The sequence below is a fragment of the Xiphophorus couchianus genome, chromosome 21 (genome assembly GCF_001444195.1).
Source record: "Xiphophorus couchianus chromosome 21, X_couchianus-1.0, whole genome shotgun sequence".
Lineage (NCBI taxonomy): Eukaryota > Metazoa > Chordata > Actinopteri > Cyprinodontiformes > Poeciliidae > Xiphophorus > Xiphophorus couchianus.
Window position 1 is genome coordinate 20,878,790 of NC_040248.1, and position 26,674 is coordinate 20,905,463.

General features: G+C 40.3%; 1 protein-coding gene across 2 annotated transcripts; it reads left to right on the top strand.

The window, feature by feature from the left end:
- Positions 1-686: 686 nt before the first annotated feature.
- On the top strand, positions 687-26,317 carry waca (WW domain containing adaptor with coiled-coil a). Of its 2 annotated transcripts, none has more exons than XM_028005308.1 (14): positions 687-921; positions 1,124-1,154; positions 2,320-2,512; positions 8,699-8,790; positions 9,131-9,267; positions 9,358-9,473; positions 17,519-17,773; positions 19,851-19,973; positions 20,081-20,229; positions 21,153-21,277; positions 23,403-23,595; positions 24,541-24,668; positions 24,755-25,356; positions 25,438-26,317. In XM_028005308.1, exons 1-13 carry the CDS (start codon positions 881-883, stop codon positions 24,822-24,824), a joined length of 1,653 nt encoding a protein of 550 aa, XP_027861109.1. In that variant the 5' UTR covers positions 687-880; the 3' UTR covers positions 24,825-25,356; positions 25,438-26,317. The 2 variants fall into 2 exon arrangements, with proteins under 2 accessions (XP_027861109.1, XP_027861110.1); XM_028005309.1 differs by having other exon boundaries at positions 690-921; positions 9,152-9,267.
- The last annotated feature ends 357 nt before the right edge of the window (positions 26,318-26,674 follow it).

Sequence of the window (26,674 nt, forward strand, 5' to 3'; positions counted from 1 at the left end):
TTTTGATTGTAATGTCACAATTCCACCGCTAGATGTCAGGAGTGGAAAACCTTCATTGCCTGCCTCATTCATTAAACCACAAACTGTTTTCGGCGTTTTTCGCAAATTATATAAAAAGTATTCTTTCTCGTAGTAATAACGGAATTGAAAACTAATTAATCCGAAAATGTGCTGATTTAAACTTTTCAAAAAATGTACTGTTTTAAATCAGTACATAGACATCAGAGGGGGCGTTATGAGTTATCAGGAACAAGGTTGCCATGTTTGCCCATAATTGACGTTTGCGGTTCTTATAGTGTACTTTCTAGCTATCCAGTTTGACCTGTAACCAATTACAGAACATGTATTTATTTATCCACTTATTTATTTATTTGTGTTTCCACAATATATTATATATACATCTACATATATATATATATATATATATATATATATATATATATATATATATATACATCTTACCGTAGTTTATTTGCAACTGTAAGAGTATTAATAAAACACGGCGTTAGCATGTGCATTGTTTTCATGAATGCATGTACAAAGAATTATTTAAGCTACCCAGCAAACCTTCGGATTTTGTTATTAGATGTATTTATAAGCCATGACGCAGGTTTTCTGGATTTCTGAAGGTGGATCCAGTATGGGTGCTTTCCTCCGACGTGGCAACCTGGCTCGCTGCTGCGCTGTTCTGTTTCGCTGGAAGCGGTTGAGCTGTGTTTTCAGAGTGGGAGATGGATTGAGTGAGGGCGCTCTTCACACCAGCGCTCCCGATAGCATTGCTATATACCAACAGACGATTTCAGGTCGTCGAATCACAAGAAAACATAGTGCCATTACCACGTCTTTCACATCCCACTCTAAACACACTAACACGGCATTGATGGTAATGTATGCAAGGAAACAACCGAGACTCGGCGATGGGTAAACATCCTTCTCTTACGTTACTTATTCTAATTTTTTCACCCTTTCCTCGTAGCTACGCGTTGACAATCCGCCATTTTTGCCGAAACCAAAATAAGTGTTTTAAAACTTGAACGTGCCGCTTCCGCAGCCTCGCAAAGTCATTTTTCGGCGTTGGCATTGAAAGCTTCTCACTCTTTACTGTTCTGTTGTCTATTTTCAGGTGCGACCGAAGAGATTCTCAGCCCTATCAGGTACTTGCTAGCTATCCGTAGCCTGCTAGCTTTGCTAGCAGCAAATAAGATTAAAATGGACACTCTAGCTCGGGCTTCTAGAAAGCACGGGCCTCAGTCGGTGCGGAAAAGAACACGAAAAAGTAGTGGGCTTGCTACCCGAAATGAGGGACAAAGCATGGAAAATATCCATAACGCAAACATTTGAATGTCAATAGAACACATAGCGACGTGAGTCCGTCGAAGGAAGAGGTTTAGGGAAAAGGGCAGGGTGAGTTTTACTGCAGATCAAAGCTAACGATAGCTTGGTACTGTTAGCCTTCTTGCTAGCTGTTCCAATCAGGCCCCGACCGCAATCTGTCATTTTAAGGATAAAGTCAGCTTAGCTTATAACATAGGAGTCGCAAGAATATCTTCTCAAGACCAACATTTTCTAACCAAAACGCACAAAAAAAAAATCCAGTTGACAGTGGAGGCAATTCGACGTCTGTGTTTTGAAATGTTGTTTACCAATTAGCCGATCATAATTATATATTTAAGTGGTGAAAACACTTAATTACGCCTAGATCTACAACAAATTTGAAGAGTTAATTAGCTTTGCTGTCATTTAAGCTGCTAATTTGACATAAACGCAAAAGGCTTAGATTCATAACTTACTAGGAACGTTGCAAAAAAAAAAATCCCCCACTATCTGTCAATATGTGATTGACTGATATAGGTTGAAAAGTCTAAAAAAAGATAACTAGAATAATACCACTAGTATTATGGAACTAATATTTTAAGAAATCTTGATTATTTCAATTTTGGACTCAAATTTTGAGAATGTTTTGTGGCTTGTAGCATGCTAATTTTTAGACATAAAAAAGCAAACCATGACAAAACATGATATTTGCGTGTGATGTAAGGTAAGATAAGGTTTGTAGAACAGCAGTGGATTGGTAAAAGTTAAAGTGGCGCTCACCTGTCAGAGTTTCTTCAATTTTACAGCGCTCTTTTCTTCACTAAACGAACCGTGCTATGTGTTGTGAGAACGGCTGGGTATCACAGACTTATAATACATTTGCTTTAGCAGTGACTCAGCAACCATCTAGATTTGATTTAAAAGTATAGTACCAGAGCCGGCTGGGGCGCTGTGACAACTTTGACGACCAGATAACGGTGAGCTCCTCCCTTTCCGTGTCTCCAGACTCTCAAATATTCATCCAAAAGCCATCCGGGAGGGGAACACCGCCACGAGAAGACGCGCGACCCCACAGAGGTCACCCCTCCCTGCAAAATGCTCAGGAGGTCCGACAGCCCAGAGAACAAACACTCGGACGGCACGGGCCACAGCAGGGCGAAGGCTCTCCACACACACCGCGTCAGAGAACGGGACGGAGGTGAGATGGCCGATGGTGTTCACACACATGCTCACACACAAATTTGGAGGTTTTATAGCCACACACCAGCGCAGCGGGATGAAGCGACTAACTCCACTTCTCTTCGGTAGGCGTCAGAACAGATTTTGGGGGGTGGAAAAATCCACAGATGAACCGAATTTTTAAGAATTTTGTTGAGTTTTGCAACATCTCTTGGAGTTGAACGGGATGTAATTCATGTGAATTTGTAGGAGGGACTCGGATTCAAATGTTGAACTAATTAAGCATGATAAATTAAATTGAACTCGTTAATTTTCAGTCTGGTTAATATTTTTTGAAGTGCAGTTTGGCTTACGTAGACATCATAATCCATTTTATTTCTGTTGTATTTGGTGTTTTATGTATTGAAAATGTGGAAGCTTCTCAAGCTTTGAGAAGACAAACTTAGATTATTATGGAGTTATCATGACATTATTTGAAAATGGTCTCAAAACAACAATATTATCGTTTATTCCAATAATTGCTGAGACTGTTTATCGTCCAGCAAAATTTGTTAATGTGACAGGTTTATTTATTTATCTATTTATTTATTTTTTTAGGTTTGAACATTTCTCCTTTTCTCAAATTTGCTTATTTGTATTCCAGGTTGTTGAAGCCATGCTTGCAGTTTGAGTTGCGTTATGAAGTGAAATGACTGTTTTAACTTTAGTAGCTTCAGAACACTAGCAGTTTGTTTTTCCCTTCCCAATTGTTAACGTTGAAACGTTTTCAAACCCAGGCTGAGGTAAACTCCGCTCAGCCGGGGCTCCTCGCTGCTCCGCTGGCGATCTCTTAACACCCAGATCAGAATTAATTGGTGGTTTGACGTACCTCGTCGTTTTCGTTAACCCGGGCTTTCCTCCAGGCGCTGTGTGGACTTCCTGAGCAGCTATCATTTTCAGCTTCATTTGGACGTTTCTGCAGACACTTCATTCATAAATCAACTGGAGCTCATTGTTTGAATGAGGAGGTGGGGGAGGAAAAGTAACATGAGGCTGCAGGCAATGCATGTTTCTACAGGTATGGTAATCTTTGCATGTATTATGGTATTGACAGAGTCTGAAAAAATAAAGAAAAGTTCCTTTTTCTGGTATCTGACTCTGGGTTAAATCCGAAATCAATTTAACCAAACATTTTGGATGTTTGGTTAAATTGACTTAATACTAGAAATTAGTTCAGACCAGAATTACTATTTACTCATATATTGCAAAGATTAAAGGTTGAAAATACTTTGTGTCATAACTGAAGTATAGTCGGCAAACATCTAATCACGGTTTACATTTTCTATGTTGTACTTAAAGATATGTGTTTTGTTTTAAGATTGTTCAGTCAGTTTATGTAAGATCTAAAACTTCAACTGAACCATATTTGTAGGTTGTAATTTGGGACATAAGTAAGAAAAGCAGCGGTAAAATTATAGAAACTGTTGCAAACAATTTATGCCAATATTTGAACAGAATCTCCTCAGATCCGAGTTGAATTTTCAACATTCATGACTCCTAAAACTATAACTTTTCTGCTCCAAACGAACATGAGAACGATGTAACAGGCGAAAGATGATTCCTATGAAAATTAGTTGGCAGGACTTGACATCCGGGAAGCTGAAAGCCTGGGCAGAGGAGTCCACTGTTTCCCCCAACACACACAGGCACACACACACACACACACATTTACATGAACGAGCAGAGTTTGTCGTCCCGGTGGTGTGATGTGACGTGCGTTGAGAAGCAGAAGATGCATCTTTAAGTTCAGTCCAGCAAACGGTTGATGCTGAGAGGAATCAAGCTAGCATTAGCATGCCACATCAGCAGGCTAAAGGGTGAGATTTAGCAAAGAAGTTGCCTTCCTGCTGTGAGCGGTCAGTATTATTTCTACTGGTTTTATGCCTCTGGGAAGAAATGGTCAGTTGGTGTTTTATTACATCACCTGTTATCGATCCACAGAAAATGCTGCTGAAAGTCGAGGCCTTTTTTTGTGAGTTGATGTAAGCTTTTGGTCAAATTCAACGTTGCTGGTTTATATTCCAAGGTTTAATATTTTCCCATATTGGTTCTAAGCTTTAACCTTCTAATGTAAGCTTGTCAAAGTGACTTCAGCTGGTAGCGCTGCAGATGAGGGAGGCCCGACGTTTTACTGTTTTTTGCAGCAGTTTACATCGTTGCCACGCTGCAGTTTAGATGCGTCTCCCTTTTTTACTCTTAACCAGTTTATTTTTTACAATAACAGTGCTGGTGGATATGGCTGGAAATGAATCGGGTCAAGCTGCTAAAACCTTTCCTCTACTTTCATCTCCCAGAATGCTGTGCGGTTTTAGATCAGAGTTTAGTCAAATTAATGAAAATTCTATCAGACGTATGGTCTGTTGATATTGATCACGTTTCTATTGTGATATACATTATTGATTTATTATCCAGCCGTAAGTCACAGGGGGGAGTCTTTGAGTTGCGGTGTTGACTTTTCTGATAGGGAGCATGCATGTAGCGACAGTGGAGAGGAAAACCTCCCCTTTAACAGGAAGAATCCTCCTGCAGAACCAGAACTGGGCCGTCTGTCTGCCAGACGGAGCAGAGGCACAGAAAGAGACGGATGAACTGATGTAGGATTATTTTTTTTGATGTTCACGAAAGTAAAAAGTTAATAGTATGTCAAATAAGAGATTTGAAAGAGAAAAAGTCAGTTTGAAAAACATTTGCTCTTGAAATGCAAGAAGAGTTTTTCTGAACCTGAGTCACTATCATAACCAAAATGGTTAAAATTGAAATTATGCAATAATATTGACCCCAAAAAATCTGTAATCCTCTTTTTTTCTTTTTTATTTAAAAAAAAAAAAGTATAATCAGGAAGCCAGAACCGTTGCTTTAGATTCAACAACTTTTTGTCTTTTGAATGTTGCTACAATAAAATTAGGATCTTATAAAAATCCTGAGTTTTTGCATAAATCAGAATGTCAGACTCAGAAGATCAAAGTTTACTTTGTGGCTTTCATGTCTGGTTTTCCGTGACCGGATCACTCATGTTTAGAGCACGCTGCTCTCTACATGAGCTGCAGCATTGTTGCTATTTCAGAGCTGCTTCTCTGGCTTTAAATTCCCCTGTAATTACAGTCGCTTTTACATTTTTAGAGTTGTGTTGTTAAAGCAACTGTTGTCGAGGGCGTTTTGACAGCGCGTAGTGAAACATAAGACGATAAACACTGTTACAGGATATTCCTGTTCTAGGTGTACTTTGTCACAATCAGAAAAATGACTCGATCAGAGATCTTGTAGCGCAGGGGTGGGCAACTCCAGCCCTGGAGGGCCGGTCTCCTGCAACTTTTAGATGTGTCTCTACTTCAACACACCTGAGTCAAATAATGAGGTCATTAGCAGGACTCTGGAGAACTTGACTGCACTGAGGAGGTGATTCAGCTGTTGGATTCAAGTGTGTTGGACCAGGGAGACATCTAAGAGTTGCAGGACACCGGCCCTCGAGGACCAGGATTGCCCACCCCTGTTGTAGCAGGTGAAGGCTCAGTCCAATCTTCTCCCCATGGTTCCTGTTGACGAGCTTCTTCTCTCTGTGGAGGAGTGCGTTTGGTTTGATCAACCATAGAAAATACGGCGGAAAAACATTGATTTCTATATGTCAGTAATCTTTTACATGACAAGCAATTTGGATTTTAAACAGTCAGATGTTAGGACATGTGTTGACAAGGAACAGCCCATTAGCAAGAGTAGATTGTGAGATATTTTCTATATCTTATTAGAAGTCCAGAAAAAATAATTCTATTAAAAAAACTGTTGCAATTCCTTGACCTGGGAATTCCGAATTGATTCAGAATATTCCAAAATCGATTTTGAAATGCATTTAAGTTGCCGCGAGTATTCTGCGTATCACTTTACTCGTCCACTCGACTGCCGTATGTATTTGAATAATTATTAGATTTTTTATTTTTTTACGAAAAGCTAGGTAGCTGAACGAACCTAACCCTAGTCATTTAAGTTACAGAATTTAGTGCACAAACCTGTTTTTGTTTAAATACAAACTGATGAATTTGATGGAAGCCGTGTCCGAATTCTAGGACTGCATCCTTCGAAGGACAGATTTGTAGGCCGCTTACGTCATACTGCGGCGACAAGGCCTGTCCGAATTCGAAGGCTCCTCCAAATGCGTCCTCCTTTTCCCCAGATTTGAAAGGTGGATGCAGTGTATCCTTCACAGCCCGCCATATCCCATAATTTCCCATAATTCATTGGGGGTCCAAATCAGGTGTTCAGGCAAGGCAATGGCGGTGAAGAGCTTCAAATTATTTAGCTATATAACACTGTAAATGACACTACTACCAATATTATTCAGTCAGGTAACATCTAGTAGTGAAATGTTTTGTTTACTAAAGTATCTAATTTATTTCTGAGCAAATCGGTTTGATTGACAGTTTTGTCTCCAAGTTGGTTAACTGTGCCACTTTTGACAACGACATAACCTGCCAGCTTCACATTGCTTTTGTCCGTTCATTCTGAAACCTTACGCAGTTCCCCTTTTGATAGGTGGCAGAAACATATGCTGTTTGCTAATATAGGTAAGGACATAAGAGGAAGATGTAAACTGAACAATAATGAGAGCAGGATAAATGAAAATGTGACTTGAAGCCGTTGTGAGGATTACATTAATAAAACAAGTTTCATCCTCAACACAGCAGCAGCAACTCGGAGTTGATTTGGTCCAGTGATGGTGAGGCAGCAACGAGTTTGGCTCTGTGTGAATTTCTATAGAATTCTATATTATCCTATAGATTTCTAAATTTCATGGTCTTGTCAGCATGAAGTTTTATTAGAATGCTTTTCATGTCTGAATAAGAAAATAAAGGTTTTGGCAATATTTTTAGTATTTCCAGAATAGTTAGAATGTGGAGTCAGATGAGCTTCAGGATTTAAGGCAATTTGTCTCCACCTAGACAGGAATTGTCACTATCAGGTACACACTATCGATTTATAGGATAGCTTTAGAAATAACATTTTTTTAAAAAGTTGGGGCTTCTTTCAATTGGGGGCCAAAATTGCGACATTTGATCCACTGTCATCTGCTGCTGTTTTTCTTTCTCACTGCACTGTCAAACCAACCAAATTGAAAAATTTGTTCCCCTCCTCGCCTGTGGTGGTGCTGCACCAAGAACTACTGAAGGAAATGATACAAAAACCCTCCAAAGAAGATATTGGACACAATTTCCTTTTTCACAAAATGTAAAGAAAAATGAAGAAGCATCAGATTTTAGGAGTTGGAGAATTTCTCTTTTGTCTTGTTTGTCTCAGTCATTTCTCCCGCTAGCCTATACCCTCGTATTTGTTTTGGTTGTATTTACCCAGAATGCCCTGTGCTTTAGTCCACTTCCTACCTTCGGAGCGGTCGCCGGTCCACTTGGCGTTCACATTTGCATTCAAACCGTGTCTTTAGTGTGAGAGGAGCAGCTGGTTGTAGCCTTATCTTACTGAAAAATACAGATTCTACCGTAGCATCCTGAATTAAAGATGAATAAATGTGTGAAACAAATGTAAAGAAATAAAGGCAGCGTAATGCAGAATTGTTGTCAAGTAAATGAAAGGCAGAGCATCTATAAAGTACAATGGAGTATTAGGGCCATTGTAGAGGAGGAAAAAAAATCGAGGCGCAAGTTTCTGCCAAAACAATTGAGGAAATTTGAAAATCAACGTCAGAAATTCTCTTGAAAGAACAAGGAAATTTCTGAGCTCTGAGAATGAAACATTTGCTAGAAAAAATTGAAATTGAGAGATCTCAGAAATTTAAGTTTTAAAAACTCAAAAATGTTGACTTTTAAATCCCAGAAATGTTTGGTTTTTCTTTTTTCTAAAAAAAAAAAAAAAAATCAGAGATTAAACTCCAAATTTCTGAATTTGTTCTAGAGACTTTCTAAGATCAATCACAAAATTTCTTTGACTTTTTTTATTTTTTGGCAGAAGTTTATTCCCCACTCCCTCTCCCCCCATCTGCAGTGGCACTGATACACCACCATGCAGGTGAAATAACTGGTTCCTTCTACAGTGTCATGAAATGCTTAGGACAGACTATAATAAAGCTAAATACACCACAGCTGGATCGTATCACGTTGTGTTGCTGTTTTGTCCCTCACTGGACCCGGTCATTTATGATGAATTTCTGTGTGTTTTGCTGCAGGACCCAGTTATTCTCCACAAGAAAATTCCCACAACCACAGTTCCCTCCATAGCTCCAACTCACATTCTAACCCCAGCAAGACATCAGACACAGTAAGTATTGTTTCTACTGGAGCACGAGAGCCGATGACAGACCGCTATAGAATTGATCTCAGTAATGACTTCTAAGCGCATAGTTTCACACAAAAAACAAAAGTTCCAGCTTCATTTTCTGCACTTTTCAGTAATTTCAGACACATTTTTATTACTTGATGCAAAATAAAAACAAACCTAAATGACATCTTAATGAGAAAATCCTAAATGTTGGAAACTGAAGTTGAACAGCAGTAAAAGGAAAAGTCTTTTTCTCTCAGATTATATTACAGCCTCTTGCATCAGACTGTCACAACATGAACTCTTGCCTTTTTCTCTCTCTCTCCTCGCTGTCCTTTGGGTTCTGCGTTTCTCAACCCAGCCCTACGAGCCCGGCGACGACTGGTCGGAGCACATCAGCTCCTCCGGAAAGAAATACTACTACAACTGCAGGACGGAGGTGTCCCAGTGGGAGAAGCCCAAAGAGTGGCTGGAGAGGTAGCCGCGGCGACGGATGCACGGCACTCTTGCGCGTCCCGTCCATCACGCGCGGTCGCCGGCTCACGCAAGTTGCTTTGTGTTCGGCAGGGAACAGAGGCAAAAGGAGGCAACAAAGAGCGCCGTTGTCAACAGCTTCCCCAAGGACAGGGACTACAGAAGGGAGGCCATGCAAGCCACGGCAGCCCCCGGCTTCACCGGACCCAGTAAGTACCGCGTCTGGTTCTGCAACGCCGAGCTTTCGGTCTTTCATCTGCCTGCATCACAGATGCTTTGTTTTGTGCCGTCTTTGTTGAAGACGGTTTGCTTCGGCGGCTCAAAGGGTGATGTATTCAGATTGTGACAGCAGAAAGAACTGCTGGTTCTTTTTGATTTTCATAGCAAACACTTTACCTCCTCTATCTAACCCACGTTGTTTGGTTTCAAGGTTTCTAAAGATGACAGGTCCAATTTCAAACCAAGCTGTATGCTATGTTTCGCCTTTAGGTTGCTTTTTGATTCAATCTGAGTTTATGGTTTAGTTGGTCAAAATGTTGCTTTCTTAAGTTGCTCTGTTTTTTGAGTGATGTGAGGAGAAGTTGTACTGCGAGAATAAGCTCTGTTAACCATCGACTTAAGGAGTTAGAGCAGGGATGCCCAAAGTCGGTCCTGGAGGGCCAGCATTCTGCACGTTTTAGTTCTCTCCCTGGTGGCACCAATAATCTTCTCAGCATGTCAATGTTCTTCTTAGGCCTTCTAACAAGCCATCATTGGATCCAGGTCCGTTAAAGCAGGCCCTGCATCGAGGGCCGGCATCCTGCATGCTGGCCCTCGAGGACCGACTTTGGGCACCCCTGAGTTAGAGGTTTAAGAGTCCTAAGTTTCAAATCTCTACCTGGATCTTTTTGCTTATTTTTCAGATAGCGCAAAGTAGGCCTGTCGCGATAAACGGTAAATCAATTAATCGTAAGATAAATTAAAACTATCAACCTCATTTTAATTATCGGCATTATTGTCTCTTCCGGCCTTTTTCTCTTTCTGTTAATGACACTGAATGGAAAAAAGGCTAAACTCCGGTGCTCTCCACCGACTCCTCCCTTCCTCATTTCCTTAATGCCCAGCGCACACTACACGATCTTAGAGTTGTCGGCCGATTGTCGGCCCATTTTCAAAACCTGACAGACTGCACATTACCCGACAGAAATCCTAGGTATAACGGTTTGATTGGGATCGTTCCTGCCGTGTGGTGTCCAACAATGGGCACAAAATAATGGCTACAAGTCCAGTGAACTAATTTTAAAACCGGGCACTAATCAATCTACCTGCAAAGCATGTGGCTAGTGTCAGCGTAAAGTCCTGACCGAATGAAAATCATTATAACCTGTTTACGTCAAGTTAACGAAGAACAGCTGAAAAGTTACCGGGTTTATCAACTGTGGTAGCAATTTCGCTCCAGCTCCTCTCCTTGTCATTTCTATATTCTTTGCATGTTGAATAAACATTATTGTTGTTTCCACATATCATCTCCAATGTCCACTGGACTTCGGGTTGTGCCGTGTCAGCTGTTTGGGATTCCTCTCTGTAATTTCCCCTCAGAAAACACGGAGGAAAATCCAGGCTTTCTGATTGGCTACCTGTCACATTCAACAGGCTGCGTTAAAGCGCCCAGTCGGGGAAAACCCCTGATTTAGATCGGAGCGGCAACGATGATCTACCGTAACACACCACACAATCTTAGAAAGACCAACGTTTTAAGATTGTTGTAAGGGGAAAATAGGAGCAAAAAATCATGTAGTGTGAATTATTGCATCAGGTAGTCGATGTGCCCATTTTCTCTATTTAAATCTGATTATTACTGAAGGGCAACATAATATACAGACTTCATAATCTGCACTCTTTTGGTTGAATGCAGTATTTATTTCCACTTTGGCTTTATGGTGTTTAGGTTTTATTCAAGTGCGTTTTTTGTTAATGGAGACTGAGAATCCATTTTATTTTTATTTTTGGTTGTTTTGTTTATCAGTTCCAGTGTTTAGTATTCTTTTGAAAATAAAGTGCATCTATCTTTGGCAGGAAATCACATGCATTATTACATCATTTTCATTAAATCAGTGTAAAAAGGTCTTCAAACAATATTAGCGTTTATCGCAATAATTTTTGAGACAATTAATCGTTCAGCAAAATTTGCTATCGTGACAGGCCTAGCGCAAAGTGTCTCAGAATTACCGTACTGTACATTTTTCTGTCGTTGCCGACATGGTCTAGAAGGGTTAAACTGTAACCACTCAGAACCAATCTGAGAATCATGCTTTATTGGTTGAATTCAGCGGTCCCCCAGGAAACTTGCCAAGTCTGGTTTCATGGGGGGCCCTTCAGCTGGCATCCAGGGGCCTAATGTGTTTTTGAGTTAATAAAGTTTCAAGTTTATAGGAAATTTGAAACTATCACGAGGTAGTTGGGTATTATGACTTCCACTAACACAAACTATGAAGGCAAACATAAAAAAGAAAAGAAAAGGTAAATAATTTCTGCTCTGAGGTTTTTGAAGGGCAATTTTGTTTGATACTTTCTAATATATTTAATTGATGTTTTTTGTTGTGTGTGGGTTTTATTTCTGTTTTATGTATTGTTTTTGGTCGTTTAGTTTAGTTCTGATTATTTAAAATATCTCGTAGTTCCAGTGTTGAAAGTTCTTTACAAACATTTTTATTTACTTGAGAGGGCAAACTTGCGTTATCATACTGTTATAACTACTTGAAACTGGTGTCAAAACGACAACATTATCTCAATAATTTCTGGGACAATTTATTGACGGATTCAGCGTTATGAATCCCAGCAGTAACTGAGAATGTTAGGCTGCTTTTGCAGCATTTATTCTTAAAGGTGACAGTTCAGAATCACAAAACTCCTGGATTTTTGATCATTCGCAGATTTCAAGTTTGAACAGAGCAGACACATTGCTGCATAGGATGTGGCATGTATCATTTTCCTTCTGCAGACATCAGTTCATAAAGATCCCAGGATGTTTTCAGAGGTTTGTGAAGCTGTTGTGCTTTTTTGAAAGCAGGTTGTGTTTCTAAATGCAGCGTTTTTTTCCGATCTCCCTTCAGTCTGGAGTGTCGCTCATTTAAAAACGCCCACGATTCCACACAGTTTGGAGTGGCGGCTTTGAGATCACAGGAATCAGATATTAATGCCGTTTTGTAAAATGTTGCTGTTGTTAATTTAAGCTTTCTGGATGTGGCTGTTTTGTTGCGCATGGATCTGTGTTTCTAAGTGAAGAGAGCATTCCTGGAGTACGAGAGGAACTTTAGCGTCAGGACATATAATGTATGAAAAGGACGCATGAAAAAACCCAGTGCAGTCAATCAGTTATGTTTTCTCTTGGTTTATTTCTGTCAAACTGGAGGCTGTTGGGAAGCTAACTACCTAGCTTCCTGTTCTAGTGGTCATCTGTTTAGTTTGTAACACTTCCTGGTCTCAGAGCCGGGGTTAAGCTACACTTAAATCTAGGCTACCGCATGGTGTCCAGCGCTGATTATCCTTTTCAGAGACGGTTATCTCCACACCAGCTCACTAAGTTAGCAGTCTCTATCTCAGCAGGTTCTTACTCATAGCTGCCCTGTTGTTACATCAGTGAACATGACGTGCTGCTATGTTCTGGATCTGTCAGTGCAGTCGTGTGTCAACAGACTAAAACACAAACTCTGGGCACACAGGGGGGGATTCTGTTTTAGAGTTTGAAGAGCAGGGTCTTGCTTTCTAGAGATATGAAGATTTCTCAGAAACGACTCTAGCGCTTCGGCAGAGCAGCTGTGGTAAGATGAGCTCAGTTTCTAATCTTCAGTGTGAGATCTGGTTTTATTATTTTTCAAATTCCACTTGTTCAATTTTCTAATATTTATTAATCCAAAAAGTGTGTAATTCTGGAGTGAATGAAAACAGTTGAAGAAAACAGTAGCCAGAGTTTCACGTTTACTGTTGTTCAGGTTTCACAGATATCAGCGCTGTGGTTCAACAAAGGACTGAATGACTTTACAAGGGGTTTGTGATTAAAAAAAAAAAAAAAAAAAAACTTAAACATTATGTGCAAAATGAAGAATCTCATGTTCTTTTACAATTTGTAAAAGAACATGAGATTGGATATACCATCTGATATATCCACTCCTTCACCGCTGCAGCTACGGGAGCCAGGCTGTCCTTTTTAAGTTGCTCTCAAACGTCAGTGTGTCGGTTTAAGCGTTAGCTTCTGGGCTCTTCCTGCTCTCCTGCCTCTGAGCTCAAACTCCTCATAACTGTCTCAGAACAGAACTTTAGCATTCACCTTGTTGACTAAATGGTCCCAGAGGCTCGTTCTGATTTTCGCTCCAGCTGCATCTCCATCTGGCCGTCTTAGTTTTTGTCCAGCGGTTGTTCAGGTGAGCCTCTGTAAGCAAGAAGAGGAGGCTGATTGTGTTTCTGAAGCAACAACTAGGCCTGTCACGATAACACATTTTGCTAAGCAATTAATTGTCTCCAAAATTATCGCGGTAAACGATAATATTGTTTGAAGACCTTTTTACACTGATTTAATGGAAATGACGTAATAATGCATGTGATTTCCTGCCAAAGATAGATGCACTTTATTTTCAAAAGAACACTAAACACTGGAGCTGATAAACAAAATAAACAAAACAACCAAAAATAAATATAAAATGGATTCTCAGTCTCCATTAACAAAATATGTACTAGAATAAAAACTAAACAACATAAAGCCAAATAAATTCTGCATTCAATCAAGAGTCCAGATTATGAAGTCTGTATGCTATATTGCCTTTCAATAATCATTAGATTTAAATAGAGAAAATGGGCACATCTGACTACATGATACAGTAGTTCACACTACATGATTTTTTTGCCCTGATTTTCCCCTTATGACAATGTTAGAACGTTGGTCGTTCTAAGATTGTCACTTGCGATAACCGATCATCCTGTAGTGTGTGGTGTGTTATGGTAGATCAGTTTTTCCCGACTGGGAGGTCAAGCAGCCTGTTGAATGTGACAGGTAGCCAATCAGAAAGCCAGATTCCCCTCCGTGTTTTCTGAGGGGAAATTACAGAGGGGAATCCCAAACAGCTGACACAGCCAACCTAAGTCCAGCAGACATCGGAGATGATACGTGGAAACAACATTAATGTTTATTCAACATTTCGTGCAAAGAATATAGAAATGACAAGGAGAGGAGTTGGAGCAAAATTGCTACCGCAGTTGATAAACCCGGTAACTTTTCAGCTGTTCTTCGTTAACGTGACGTAAATAGGTTCTAATGATTTTCATTCAGTCAGGACTTTACGCTGACACTAGCCACATGCTTTGCAGGTAGATTGTAGTAAAGCATTGATTAATGCCTGGTTTTAAAATTAGTTCACTGAACTTGTAGCCATTATTTTGTGCCCATTGTTGGACACCACACGGCAGGACCGAACCCGATCGAACCGTTATACCTAGGATTTCTGTGGACTAATGTGTGGTCTGTGTCAAGAAAATCCGAGCTCATCCCACTTCCCCATGCTGGAGATTTTAGTTTAACAGTAATAATAAATAAAGTTATCTTTAAAATGAATCACTCAAGTGACATCAAGGCCCAGCAGTAGACTTAAGTGTCAATAAAGTTAGTTTAACAGTAATAATAAATAAAGTTATCTTTAAAATGAATCACTCAAGTGACATCAAGGCCCAACATTAGACTTAAGTGTCAATAAAATAAATCTAGTTGTGTGTGTTGTTTTTGTCTCATGCAAACTTTGCTTTAATTCTACTTTTTTCTATCTAATCATAAGAAATCATAGTCAGTCAGAGAGATTCATGAAACAAGAAAAGCAGGTTTCCTGGAAAAAGAGGAAGTTTCCAGCCTGCAGATTTATAAAAATAGCTGAGACTATTTTAAAGCATGAAAGTTTTAAAAAATTAAATCTAAACATTTTGAGTAATTTGATAAGACTCAAAGTAAAATACTTATATTAATATTGATTTACTTGTAATAATACTTACACTTACATTTGTGAGAACACTTACAAGAAAAACAAGTAACTGTAACTTTGGTATTATATAATTAGAATCATGGATTATTCTTGGTTTCTTTTCAGAAAAACATCTGTAATAACTCACATTAAGATTATAATAAATATAATTAATAAGTTATAGTTATAAAATTATAAATGAATGCTAAATCAGAGAAGCTAAAGAAAATAAATGTGATATAAATGTGATTTTGACATTGAACTTGAAATGGTGTAAAAGGTTGTAAAACTGCAATTAAACATCACTGATATGTTGGAGGTAGATGGTAGGTGAAAGGTGACAGGAAGGGAAAAAGGGGAACTAACAGGAGAGCCGAGATGATCAGCACCTTATATGGAAACAGGAGGTTGAGCAGCCCTGAGACATTGGCACAGACATCATGACATGATGTCTCTTAAGACAGTGACGGATATGAGATCATCTGTCTAAGCAGACAGATGAACCCTATATAAGGTGGGTGCAAAAGAGGAACCTTTTGTTGGATCCTCCGGGCAGCTTCGAGCCAAGATCGAGATGGACAAAGAACTCTGCAGCTGAAGAAGAGCCGGGGCCACGGAGCCGAAGACTGTCCTGCACATGGAGACCAACCCGTCTGGCCCACAATCTGTGGCTTCGAATCGCACTTCTCTCATCGGCTGGGTTCAGACCCCAAAGACAAAGATGAAGACAAAGACAAGGAAGAAGAACTGGTGCCTTTTTTCCTGCCAGCACCAAGTCCTGTGTGACCTCAGCATCCATGCGGAGAAGAAGCTCATCGGACCTGCGGAGATCCTGGCCTTCGCCGATCAACATCTTCCTCCTGCTGCCACACCTTCTTCATCATCAAGCCAGGTCTGGGGTTCGAAACACCAAACTCCGTCCGTCTCTCTCAAAGGTTCCCTTTTTTAGTTCTCAGTGTCAGCAGTAGGGAAAGATAGACTAGATGATTGATTTTACTTATTTGATTATTTCTGCTACTGAATTAAGCTGTACTGACCCTTGCAAAAATGCCTTACTAATAAAATATTTAGCATAAAGAAAATCTAAAGATGTTGTGGACATTCAGTTAATGAGTCACCTTAAAGTTCTTTGATGGTTGTAAAATAGCTGTGATGTTTGATTCTGGAGAGGAAAAAGTGGAAAATGTTTTTAGGTTGCTGGTAGCCCATATTTAAAACCTCATCCTTGGGACTCGCCCGAGTCACTAAAACCTACCTGGTTCAATAACAAATGCAAGTTGCAAAATAGAGAACGAGCGACCGTTAACAGGTGTGCTCTGTGAAACTAGTTGGCTGTAGGCTGCTCAGTCTGGCTAATTCACAGGGGGAAGAAGGGTGGGACACCTGGATGTAGGCCGTCAGATAACCAGGCGAATCGTTTCTCGAAACCAGCTTAAACAGAGTTTACTTCAGTTCTGGACAGGGTAAATCCCAGCAGATTTAGGAAACTCAACGGACCCGTTAGACGGAGAGCTGGTAGCACATCTCCCCTCTCAGAAGAGGAAGTACGAGAGTGAGAGAGTAGAGACAGAAAGGAGGGGGGGGGTGTTGCGCAACAACATCTGTCAGGTTTTGAAAATGGGCCGACAATCGACCAACAGCTCTAAGATGGTGTGGTGTGAACTGGGCTTTACTCTAAGGAAATGAGGAAGGGAGGGTCAGTGGAGAGCACCGGAGTTGAGCCTTTTTTTTCATTCAGTGTCAACTGAAAGAGAAAAATGCAGTAAGAAACGATAAAGCCGATAATTAAAATGAGGTTGACAGTTTTAATTTATCGTGCGATTAATTGATTCATTTGTTTATTGCGACGTGCCTAGCAACAACTTGGCTAAAAGTCAGACTGCTTGTATTGACTTTCAATAGTGTTGTTGAAGAAGTTATATTCTTACTGTGGATTCTATCAACATTTCAATTTTAAAGGGGCAGTATTATATAATAATTGGGTTTTTTGAGCTTTACGTCATGTTAAGCTCAAAAACATGATGAGCTTGGAGCGTTGTATTGATTGATTTATTTATTTGTTTTCCAGACATGTTTGAAAAATCCTTTAATCTCCCATAGCAACCATTCAACTGTTCAAAACAGCTGAGTGGACCTAGAACCATCTTTGAGGCTCCTTTGACTATCAATTAGCAAACACCTGGTGGAAAAAAATTTTGTTAAAGGGTTAATAGAGGAACCATGTTACTGAAGGTGGCATAGTTCAAAAGACTCCCCCTTTCCTCTCCCCACAGAGTCGACTCAGGTGGAGAAGCCCTCAGCGGCTCTTCCCAGCCAGTCGCAGTCATCCTCCTCGGGTGCGGGGAGCGTGAACCCTTCATCGGCGCCACCGGGCTCGTCAGCGTCCACCGTGCCCGTCTCCCCAGTCCTACAGTCCTCCACACCCCCCATCCTCCAGGACCCCAACCTGCTCCGCCAGCTTCTCCCAGCGCTTCAGACGGCCCTGCAGCTCAACAACGCCAGCGTGGACATGGCAAAAATCAACGAGGGTAAGAAAGAAGCTACAAGTTGACGATGCAATTTTTTGTGATGTCGTTTGGCCTGTGTTTGCAAAACGTTTGATGTGATGCTTTTTGCTTTGCAAGTTTAAGAGTAGCATATTTAAAACTTAAGTTTTCACCCTGGAGTTAACACCATTGCCTTATATCTAAGTTGAAATAATCTGTGTTGTAAAGCTTGTGTATTTGATGTATTAGATGAGAAAAGCTCACTGGCGTGGCATGTTTGATTAATTAGAGGAAGGCTGATTCTTATTGCTTTGAAATTGTTTTGTGAGCAATTTAATCAAGCACTTAGTGAGGAATGAGACTTTAGCTGTATGAGTGATTTAGTTTTACACTCTTTTTAACTTCTTGTTCAAGCTCAGTGACTCCTGTGATTGGTTGAAATGTGGCTAGAATAAGAGAATTTAACAAGTCTAATGAAATCCATTGACAATGTGCCACATAGTGCAGCTTGGTAGTGTGTGAATGAGAAGAAATCGTAGTTTTTCCAACTAATGGAAGTGATTTTTCTCAGTAAGTTTGAAGAGTACAACATAATTCATTATTATTGTTATTTGAAAAATACTCTCTGTAAATAACTGAAACCACAGTCAGTCCTTGCTCGGTGGCATTATGGCTTCTCAATTTGCTCATAAGGGAAACCATTTTGACCTTTAGGTGTCAGGACTTTCCCCCAGAAAACTTGCTAATCCCAATTAGGGGATTATAAGACAAACTATGTAATGCTGGTCACATTTAAATGTTAAAAAAATAAAATAAAACATCAAATGGGAGGAGTGAGCATATTTTAATAAATATTCTCTGGGCACAAAACTTACTGCATTAAGTTTTGTTGTGTTTTTCGAAATCTTACTGTTTTGTAGGATTTACAAAATAATTATCAGTTCATTTCCGTAATAACTTCTTGCTGTCTTTGTGTTGGCTGGGATTAGTTGTTATTTTTCCAAGTGAATGAATGCAGACTTGCAACAAATAACTCTGGATGAAAAGGACCCGTCTGTGATTAGCTGGCGGTGTGGTTTGTTTAACAATTTGCAAGCACAGACGCAGAGCCAATTGCCAGAACACACACACACTGAGTGAGCGTGCTGAGATGTAAACGCACCTGCCACACATTATTCCTTATTCACAAAGATGTATTCGCTCACATCAGTCTCACTGCTCGCTCAACGCGAATCTCTAAAAGCTCAACAAATCTGGGCCTTTAACTTGTGTGAACCACTAAAACGCTTCACACATTTTCTACATGCTATAAATCTAGCTTTACCTGCCTCTTTGATCACTGCTGTAGAAAGAAAAAGTAAATAAACAATAATTAGCCAGAAGCTGGTTATGATTTGCATGGAAGTAAAATGAAGTCTGTCGGACCCAACCGGTAAGACTTTTACTGTGTGGTATTTAAAACAAGTAGTGTGTTTAGCATCCTGCAGAGGAGCTTCAATAATCACATCGGCAGCATTTCTCATTATCCAGGAGCTTTTGTGTCGCAGTTTACCTCATTTGTATCCAAATAACAGAGGGGATAAATCGCAGCCCTGCGGAACACCTGTGTTCAAGACGGGACACTGGGAAGAAATGTTGATGCAATCTCATTGTGAAAAAACCCTCCATAATCAGAATTATAAAATTACTGCTTGCATTCTTTTTTTAAAAACACTTTAAAAGAACGTGGGGTTGAACTGTGTGAAAAGCAGTTGACCAGTCCATGAAAATGCTGTTCACATATGACTTGCCCTTATCTAAATCACCACAGACCTTATCCAGAACAGTGACGGCAGCACCTTCGACTTCCTGGTGTAACCAGATCAGCACCGCTTGCTGAGAACATTTGCTTATTACAGATTAGGTCTGTTGGGTAGACTTTTACTGCCAAATTTTGATGTATATTTTTAGCAGCTGAGATGTTGAAGTTCACAAAGTCTAGCGGCGACATTATTATAAAACAGAGAAGAAAGAAGAAGTAAGGAGTGCACCGATAAGTCGGTCACAATTTCCTTAAATTGGTTCAGAATCTAACCCGTCACCGACATGTTTTGTGGTTTTCTTTTCTTTGTGTCTGTAGTTCTCACAGCTGCTGTCACACAAGCTTCATTACAGTCGATGCTCCACAAGATCCTCACAGCTGGACCGTCGGCTTTCAACATCACTACTATCCTCTCCCAAGCTGCTCAGCTCTCCAGCCAAGGTAAAGGAAGTCGAACGCCAGCTGAAATGAAACGTCCGTGCTTCCCGTTCTTGTTTTTGCACCGTCAGCTCGTTGCGGGTCCCTTACGGTTTTGTTTCTCCCAAAAGCTCAACAATCAAATCAGTCGCCGATGTCTTTAACGTCGGACGCCTCATCGCCGAGATCCTACGTGTCGCCCAGGATCAGCACGCCGCAGACGAACGTCGGTCCTTTAAAGTCTCACCTCAGTGCACAGCCCATCATCTCACAATCCAAAGTAAGTAGAAATGCACCAATCCACTTTGGGTTTAGTATCGACCGATACGATCTTATACAGCAAATCAGTGCAGAATTGACTTGAAATGTTTCTTTTTTTAAATAAAAAAAAAAAAACACAGACAGAAATGTGTTGAATATGTGTTTATTTGATAACTCTGCTCCAGCACAGCACACTTGAATACACCAGTAGCTTCATAAGCTTGCTAGTTTGGCCAAACATGTGAAAACAACAACTTTTTTTATTTGTTCTGTGAGTGGAATTACGAGGAAAATGTAAAATAAATAATAAAGAAACTGAAACTGACTACACAATGGGTTCACTACGTTGGTCAAACATATAAAAATAAACTGCAACAAACTTTTCAAATGGTTCAGAAAGTGCAATTAGGAATTTTAAATATAATGTAAAACAAATAATAAAGCATGATGTTACTCAGATCACAAACGTAGAACCAAACTGAATAGATCTGCCCTTATGGGTCAGGCAAAATGTCATCAATCTAGATTTGAGTTTTTTCCTTTTATCAAGACTGATACAGATATTGATATCGTTTCGGTGCATCTCTAAGTAAGTCACTAAAACATGACTGTTTTTATGCCTTTCCATAATTTTCATTGACTTTTAAAGATGAAAAATAATAATATATCAAATTTATATAGTGCTTTAGAAGGACACTCAAAAGTGCTAGTTTTTGTCTTGCTTTACAAGAAATAAAAATAGTGATATGATTATGCAAAGTGGCATTTAGCACAAACAAGAGAGCATGAGTTTTCTCGGAGCTAACCACACCACAGAGTGATTTGGTGTTCTGTTCAGGTAGTGTACGAGTGACACCAGCTGATCCCAGTGATGTTAAAGAACCTTGACTGGAGCGGGTCGGCGTTTTGTGCTGACGCAGCTTCTCCAACTTGCGTTTTCAGATGAGCACGCCGGCGGTGAAGCAGCCGCCTCATTCCCAGCCCACATCTCAGCAGTCGCTGTCCAGCGAGAAGCCGCACGGTCACGACGCCCCCACGGCCTCCCCACGCACACTTCAGCGCCAAGGGTCAGTACCGACACCGCCGGACTCAGCTGGTTGACCCCTAACCTTAGCTCACTTACTGCCTGTTACGTTCCTGCTCCTACCTCCAGTGGAAGGGCTGTTTGAGCTCATCCAGTCTCAATGTGTTCTGTTGTTGCACCACCTGCTGGTCATCAGTGGAACAAAGAGAAGCTGCTTCACTTTGATTGCCTGGGCTCTTCTGCAGCGCTGCGTCAGAGCTGCTGGTTTACTCTTGTTTATTTGATTTATTTCTTCTGAGAGCTGTAACAGATCCCTATAATCACAGGTCATTAGTGGTATTAGGCTTGTCGTAATAAATCAATTGAATGTGTGATCAATTAAAACCAGCTCAATCATTTCCACTTGCATGGAAATAAATGATTTTGGGTGTTTGTTATCAACCAAAAACTGGATGATAAAAGTCTTCAGTCTGGTTCTTTGGTCTCTTCTAGCCTTTTCTTTAAGGATAATTTTGTTTACAGACTCAAAATTCACTTTATTAATTGTTTCTGTGATTTTGTGTATTTTTTTAGGTTATTTAAAATGTCTTCGTTAAATGTTAAAAATTGAGGTATTGATCTTTGTGAATGTTTTCTTGTATTATTATCCCATTACCTTTATGTTACCTGAAAATTGTCTTAAGACAACAATATTATAATCTGTCACAATAACTTCTGGGACAATTAATCGTCCAGCAAAGTTTCTTACAGTGATGAGCCTATTGTGTGTCTGTGTCGCCCTGGCAACCTGTCTAGGGTGTACCCCATTGTTTATCTAAACCTCATTGCTTTTTAAAAAATATATATATAATTGTCAGATTGATCACGGTTGTAATGATTTCCGTAATAAGGCAATAGATTCCCACACCATTACTTTCTCTGTCATTTATTAACTCTAATTTTAAAGTTCTGTTTACTTTGTTTCTAGCTTCAGAGCTGAAAGCATAGCTTTCTCATGCAGAGACATTTCTCTGCATGTTTGTTCTTAAAGCTGTAGTTGTGCTGAGTGATGCTAGCAGAAACCTGGTTCATCAGAGTGCAACATCGCTGTTTTTGCCATCTTTGCGTGAGCTGCCCTGCTCCACAGTTAGCCCCACACTAGCAGCCTGCTGCATGCACTTTACATGGTCTGTGCTGAATTATTTCACTCTAGCTCCACAATAATCTACTCAACTATTTCTAAAGCCAAAGAATCAAAAATATATCTATTTTGGATATATCTATTGGAAATAGATGTATTTTGAATATACAAATAAAGATTGTTGCTGCCCATGAATCTGAAAAGAGCTTTAGATCTGTTTATCTCCTAAGAGGACATTTTACAGTGTTTTAAATAAGATGTTGACTCATCTTTAATTCTATATGTGTATATGAGTTACTGATAATCTTTAGTAGTTAATATACTCCAAATCAGAACATTTACAAAAGGACAGTCCTGCTGCCTTTTTTGCCTCTACATTCTCACAGATCAGGGTTTCAGATCGGTTTGAAGTCTGACGTTCTGAAGCTTAGACGACAATCAAAGTTTTGACTCTTTATGGTTTTGAACAAAGAAACCAAAAGATCAGAAACTACAAACAGGACTTCAGGTCTGGATTTTATAGAGGTTCTACTCTTTGTTTAAATATGAAATGTTAAATAGGTTTGTTTTTTTTCTTTTTTTACTTCACCTCTGAAGCCAACTAAACACATTTGCAGAATTTTGTAGAATCTGACAGATGGTTTTAGACGTTCGTTTTCTAAAACTAATTTTAAAAGGAGAAATCTGCAGAAACCACGGTTTAAAAAAGGAGGAGCAGAGGATTTTACTTTGATCTTTGAAGTTAAAACATGAGAAACAAAAGCAGGTTATTACATAAAATTTTAAATTGTTGATAATGTAACAGTTCTCCCTATTCCATTGTATCAAACTATGCAGTTTGCAGTAAAAGGTCCTTTCTTTCTTTTAAACCCCCTTTGGTAATTTCAGACTGTGTGTGGACAGCACATCAAATTCTTACCTGCAGTATTTACCAGAAATCTCCTCCCGAAACGTAATGAAAACGTTGTTTTCTGATTAAAACCAGCAGGAGGTTTTGAGGGAGACGTTTTTCTCATGAACGTTTTCCGTTTTGTCTTGTGGACCGCAGCAGTCAGAGGAGTCCCTCTCCTGGACCCAACCACGTCGGCTCCGGCAGCAGCGCCTCCCACGCGGCCTCGGCTCCCCCCGGCGCCTCGGCGGCGCGGCCCTCCTGCTCCCTGACCCCCACGCTGGCCACCCACTTTAATGAGAACCTTATCAAACACGTGCAGGGGTGGCCTGCAGAACATGCAGAGAAGCAGGTCAGGACCTCCTGAAATCTTGTTTTTTTTTTTTTTGTTGTTGTTTTTTTAAATCTTGCACAACCAAACATCCTGAACTAAAATTCTACATCTAGCAATAATATTTTGTTTGTATAACACCTTTTTAATCAAATGTTTCAAAGTTCTCTGCATTAAAAGAAATTATTAAAACATTATAAATGACAAACACAAAAATTATACCAAATCAATTAAAATACACAACAATGTAAAACAAATTGAAATGGTAAATATACTAAAGAAATTCAAATATTAATAGCCTTATTATGAAAGTAAGTTTTAACTAATGATTTAAATGGAGACAGTTAAGACCTAATATTCTAATATTTAGAGGAAGAGGGTTCATCAGTTTTAGTAATGTTCTCAAAATGTTGACGTTGGCTCCAAATGCCATTAACTCAGTTTTATCATTATTGATTAACAGATAATTATCAGACATTTGGGTTTTGATGTCTAAAAGACGTTGGGTACGTTTAAAAGTAGAGAGCTCTGAGGGGTTGACAGCCAAAATGAATCTGGGAAATCATCTGCATAGAAATGAAGAGACGTTGAATTCAGGGTTTCTCCTAGAAAACCTGCTAAGCCTGGTGGTAGCATCCAGCAGCTTACCATGTTTTTGAGTTAAAATCAAGTTTAAAGTTGAAATTTAAAAACACCACCCGGTGATTAGGGACTGTTAATGTCTTCCAAAGAATACAAACACCAACTATAAAACATTAAAAAGGAATAAACAAACGAAGCTTAGCTTGGTGGGGTCTCGAGTAAAACCTGGTGGGCCGCCCAGGCTGATAAAACACTGGGGGAAACCCTGGAATTCATGACTAACCTGATCAAGTGGCAGCATGTGTAAATGGAAAACAGTAGTGGCCGGAGAACGGCTCCCTGGGGAACACCCAACAAGCTGACCTGTGGCGTGAACTCTTCCAGGCGTCCAGGCTACGTGAAGAGGCCCACAGCATGGGCAGCATCTGCATGTCCGAGAATTGCACTGAGCTCAAGAATCTGCGCTCGTTGGTCAGAGTCTGTGAAATCCAAGCTACGCTGCGGGAGCAGAGGTGAGACCGCCGGTCGCCCTCAGTCACGACTCGGTCAAAACATCCACACGTCTAACCCTCTCCTCTCTCCATCTCTCTCCCCTCAGGATATTGTTTTTGAGACAGCAAATCAAAGAACTTGAAAAGTTGAAGAATCAAAATTCCTTTATGGTCTGAGGACTTTTGGGTCGAGTTTTGTTTTTGGGGGGGCTTGGAGGGGAAGGGGGGGGAAACCCATTGCACATAGTTGAAAGCTGGAAAGAAAGCAGCAGTTCGGTTCCTCTTGAACCCAGTCTTAACACACACATAAACACACACACTCACTCTCTCAGAGGAGTTTGAGTCGGGTTGGTTTGGACCGTTGGACTGGGAGACCGGAGAGGGAGAACCGAGGAGCTGTTGTTGGAGGAGGAGGGTTGATTTACAAGACTTTGGTTTTGTAAAAACCCTCGGTGGGGGAGAGTGGGGGAAAAAATGTAGATTTCTTGTAGATGTTATTATCTATGTTGTAAATATGTTTTGTAGATTGAAGCCATGGAAAGCCATGCCTATCAAAGCTTTTTGGACATCCAGACTAATCAACGCCTCGGCGGCTCCGGTCCTTCACATTAACTCATCTGCAGATCTCCGGCTTCACTCTGTCACTTCACAACATCTCTGAACCATTGAGTCAGCTGGTGTGTGTGTGTGTGTGTGTGTGTGTGTGTGTGTGTGTGTGTGTGTGTGTGTGTGTGTGTGTGTGTGTGTGTGTGTGTGTGTGTGTGTGTGTGAGAGTGAGTGAGAGAGAGAGGGGGTGTGTGAGTGCATGTGTGGCCTGCAGGCTGACTTAAAGGTGTTTGAGGCATGGAATCAACCAGAACAATCTCTTCGGCTCGTCAAACCTGGGTAAACTCAGCCGTTCCCTCCAGCCTCCCTGAGTGGAGGTTGTACCTGGCAGACCTTCCACCTGCTCCCAATGCTTCAGTGATCTGCTAGCAGCTTCTGGTGGCCCTGCATTACCCAGTCTGAAAAAAAAAAAAACAACAAAAAAAATCAGTGCCTGGTGGTTGGTGAAGTGAGTGATTATTTAAAAAAAAATAAAATAAAATACAAAAAGGAAAAAAACATAAAAAAATCCATTGTGGGATGTGATGGCGTGCTGCTTTGGACCATTCCCGGTAACCTCCACCACCCCGCCCTGGCTTCCTGACCCGCCCGTCTGCCCGCCACGCCTCTTTTCTCTGACACATCCCACCATTCTGTGTTGTGCTTTACTTTCTTCTCCTTTGGGTTCCCACTGTTTTCTGTTCCTCCCCCCTCATCCCCCCCACACCTCTTTTGACTTTTCAAGTTGAGGTTGCACCTCTTGTTTTTTTTGGGGGTTTTTTTTTTCCATTCCTTTGTACAGTTGCTAACATAACAGTGGAGTTTTAAGAGAGACGGAATTAAAAATAATAATAATAAAAACTAAAAAAAAAAAAAAGGTTTTATTTATAAGAGTTGTAGTGACGAGCGGAAAATCACGACGATAGCCACACATTTTCACCAGCGCCCGGGTCGAGGAGCGGTAGGACGGCCTCAGCAGGTCCAAGGCGGGTGCATGTGGAGCACCTCTTCAGTCAGCGCAGGGCAAGAAGAGGTCAAAGCTCAAATGTGAAATGTACGTATTGTAATAAACATGTTAAACTAAAGCTTGTCGGGTTTGTTTTATTGGTGCCTGGTTGAAAAGCTTTTCTGTGATGCTGTCAGGTCAACAAGAGTTCACCTCCTGGGTCCTGAACAGCTCCTCTTAAAGGGGCAGTATTGTGTGTCTTCCAGCCACATATAATTTTATAGCACTACCAAGTAACTGTTACCTGTAGTTGCTATAAAAATGCTGTGTATATAAAATATGACTTAGAAGAAGTCTTACTTTGTAATTTAATGCCTTGAAATTGGGCCTCTGTCTCCTTAGAAACTCCTGCTTTTTTTTCTCTTTTTTTAAAACTCCTCCTTGAGGAAGTTATCACATCTCTCCTATTAACCCTTTAACAATGTTTTTACAAGCG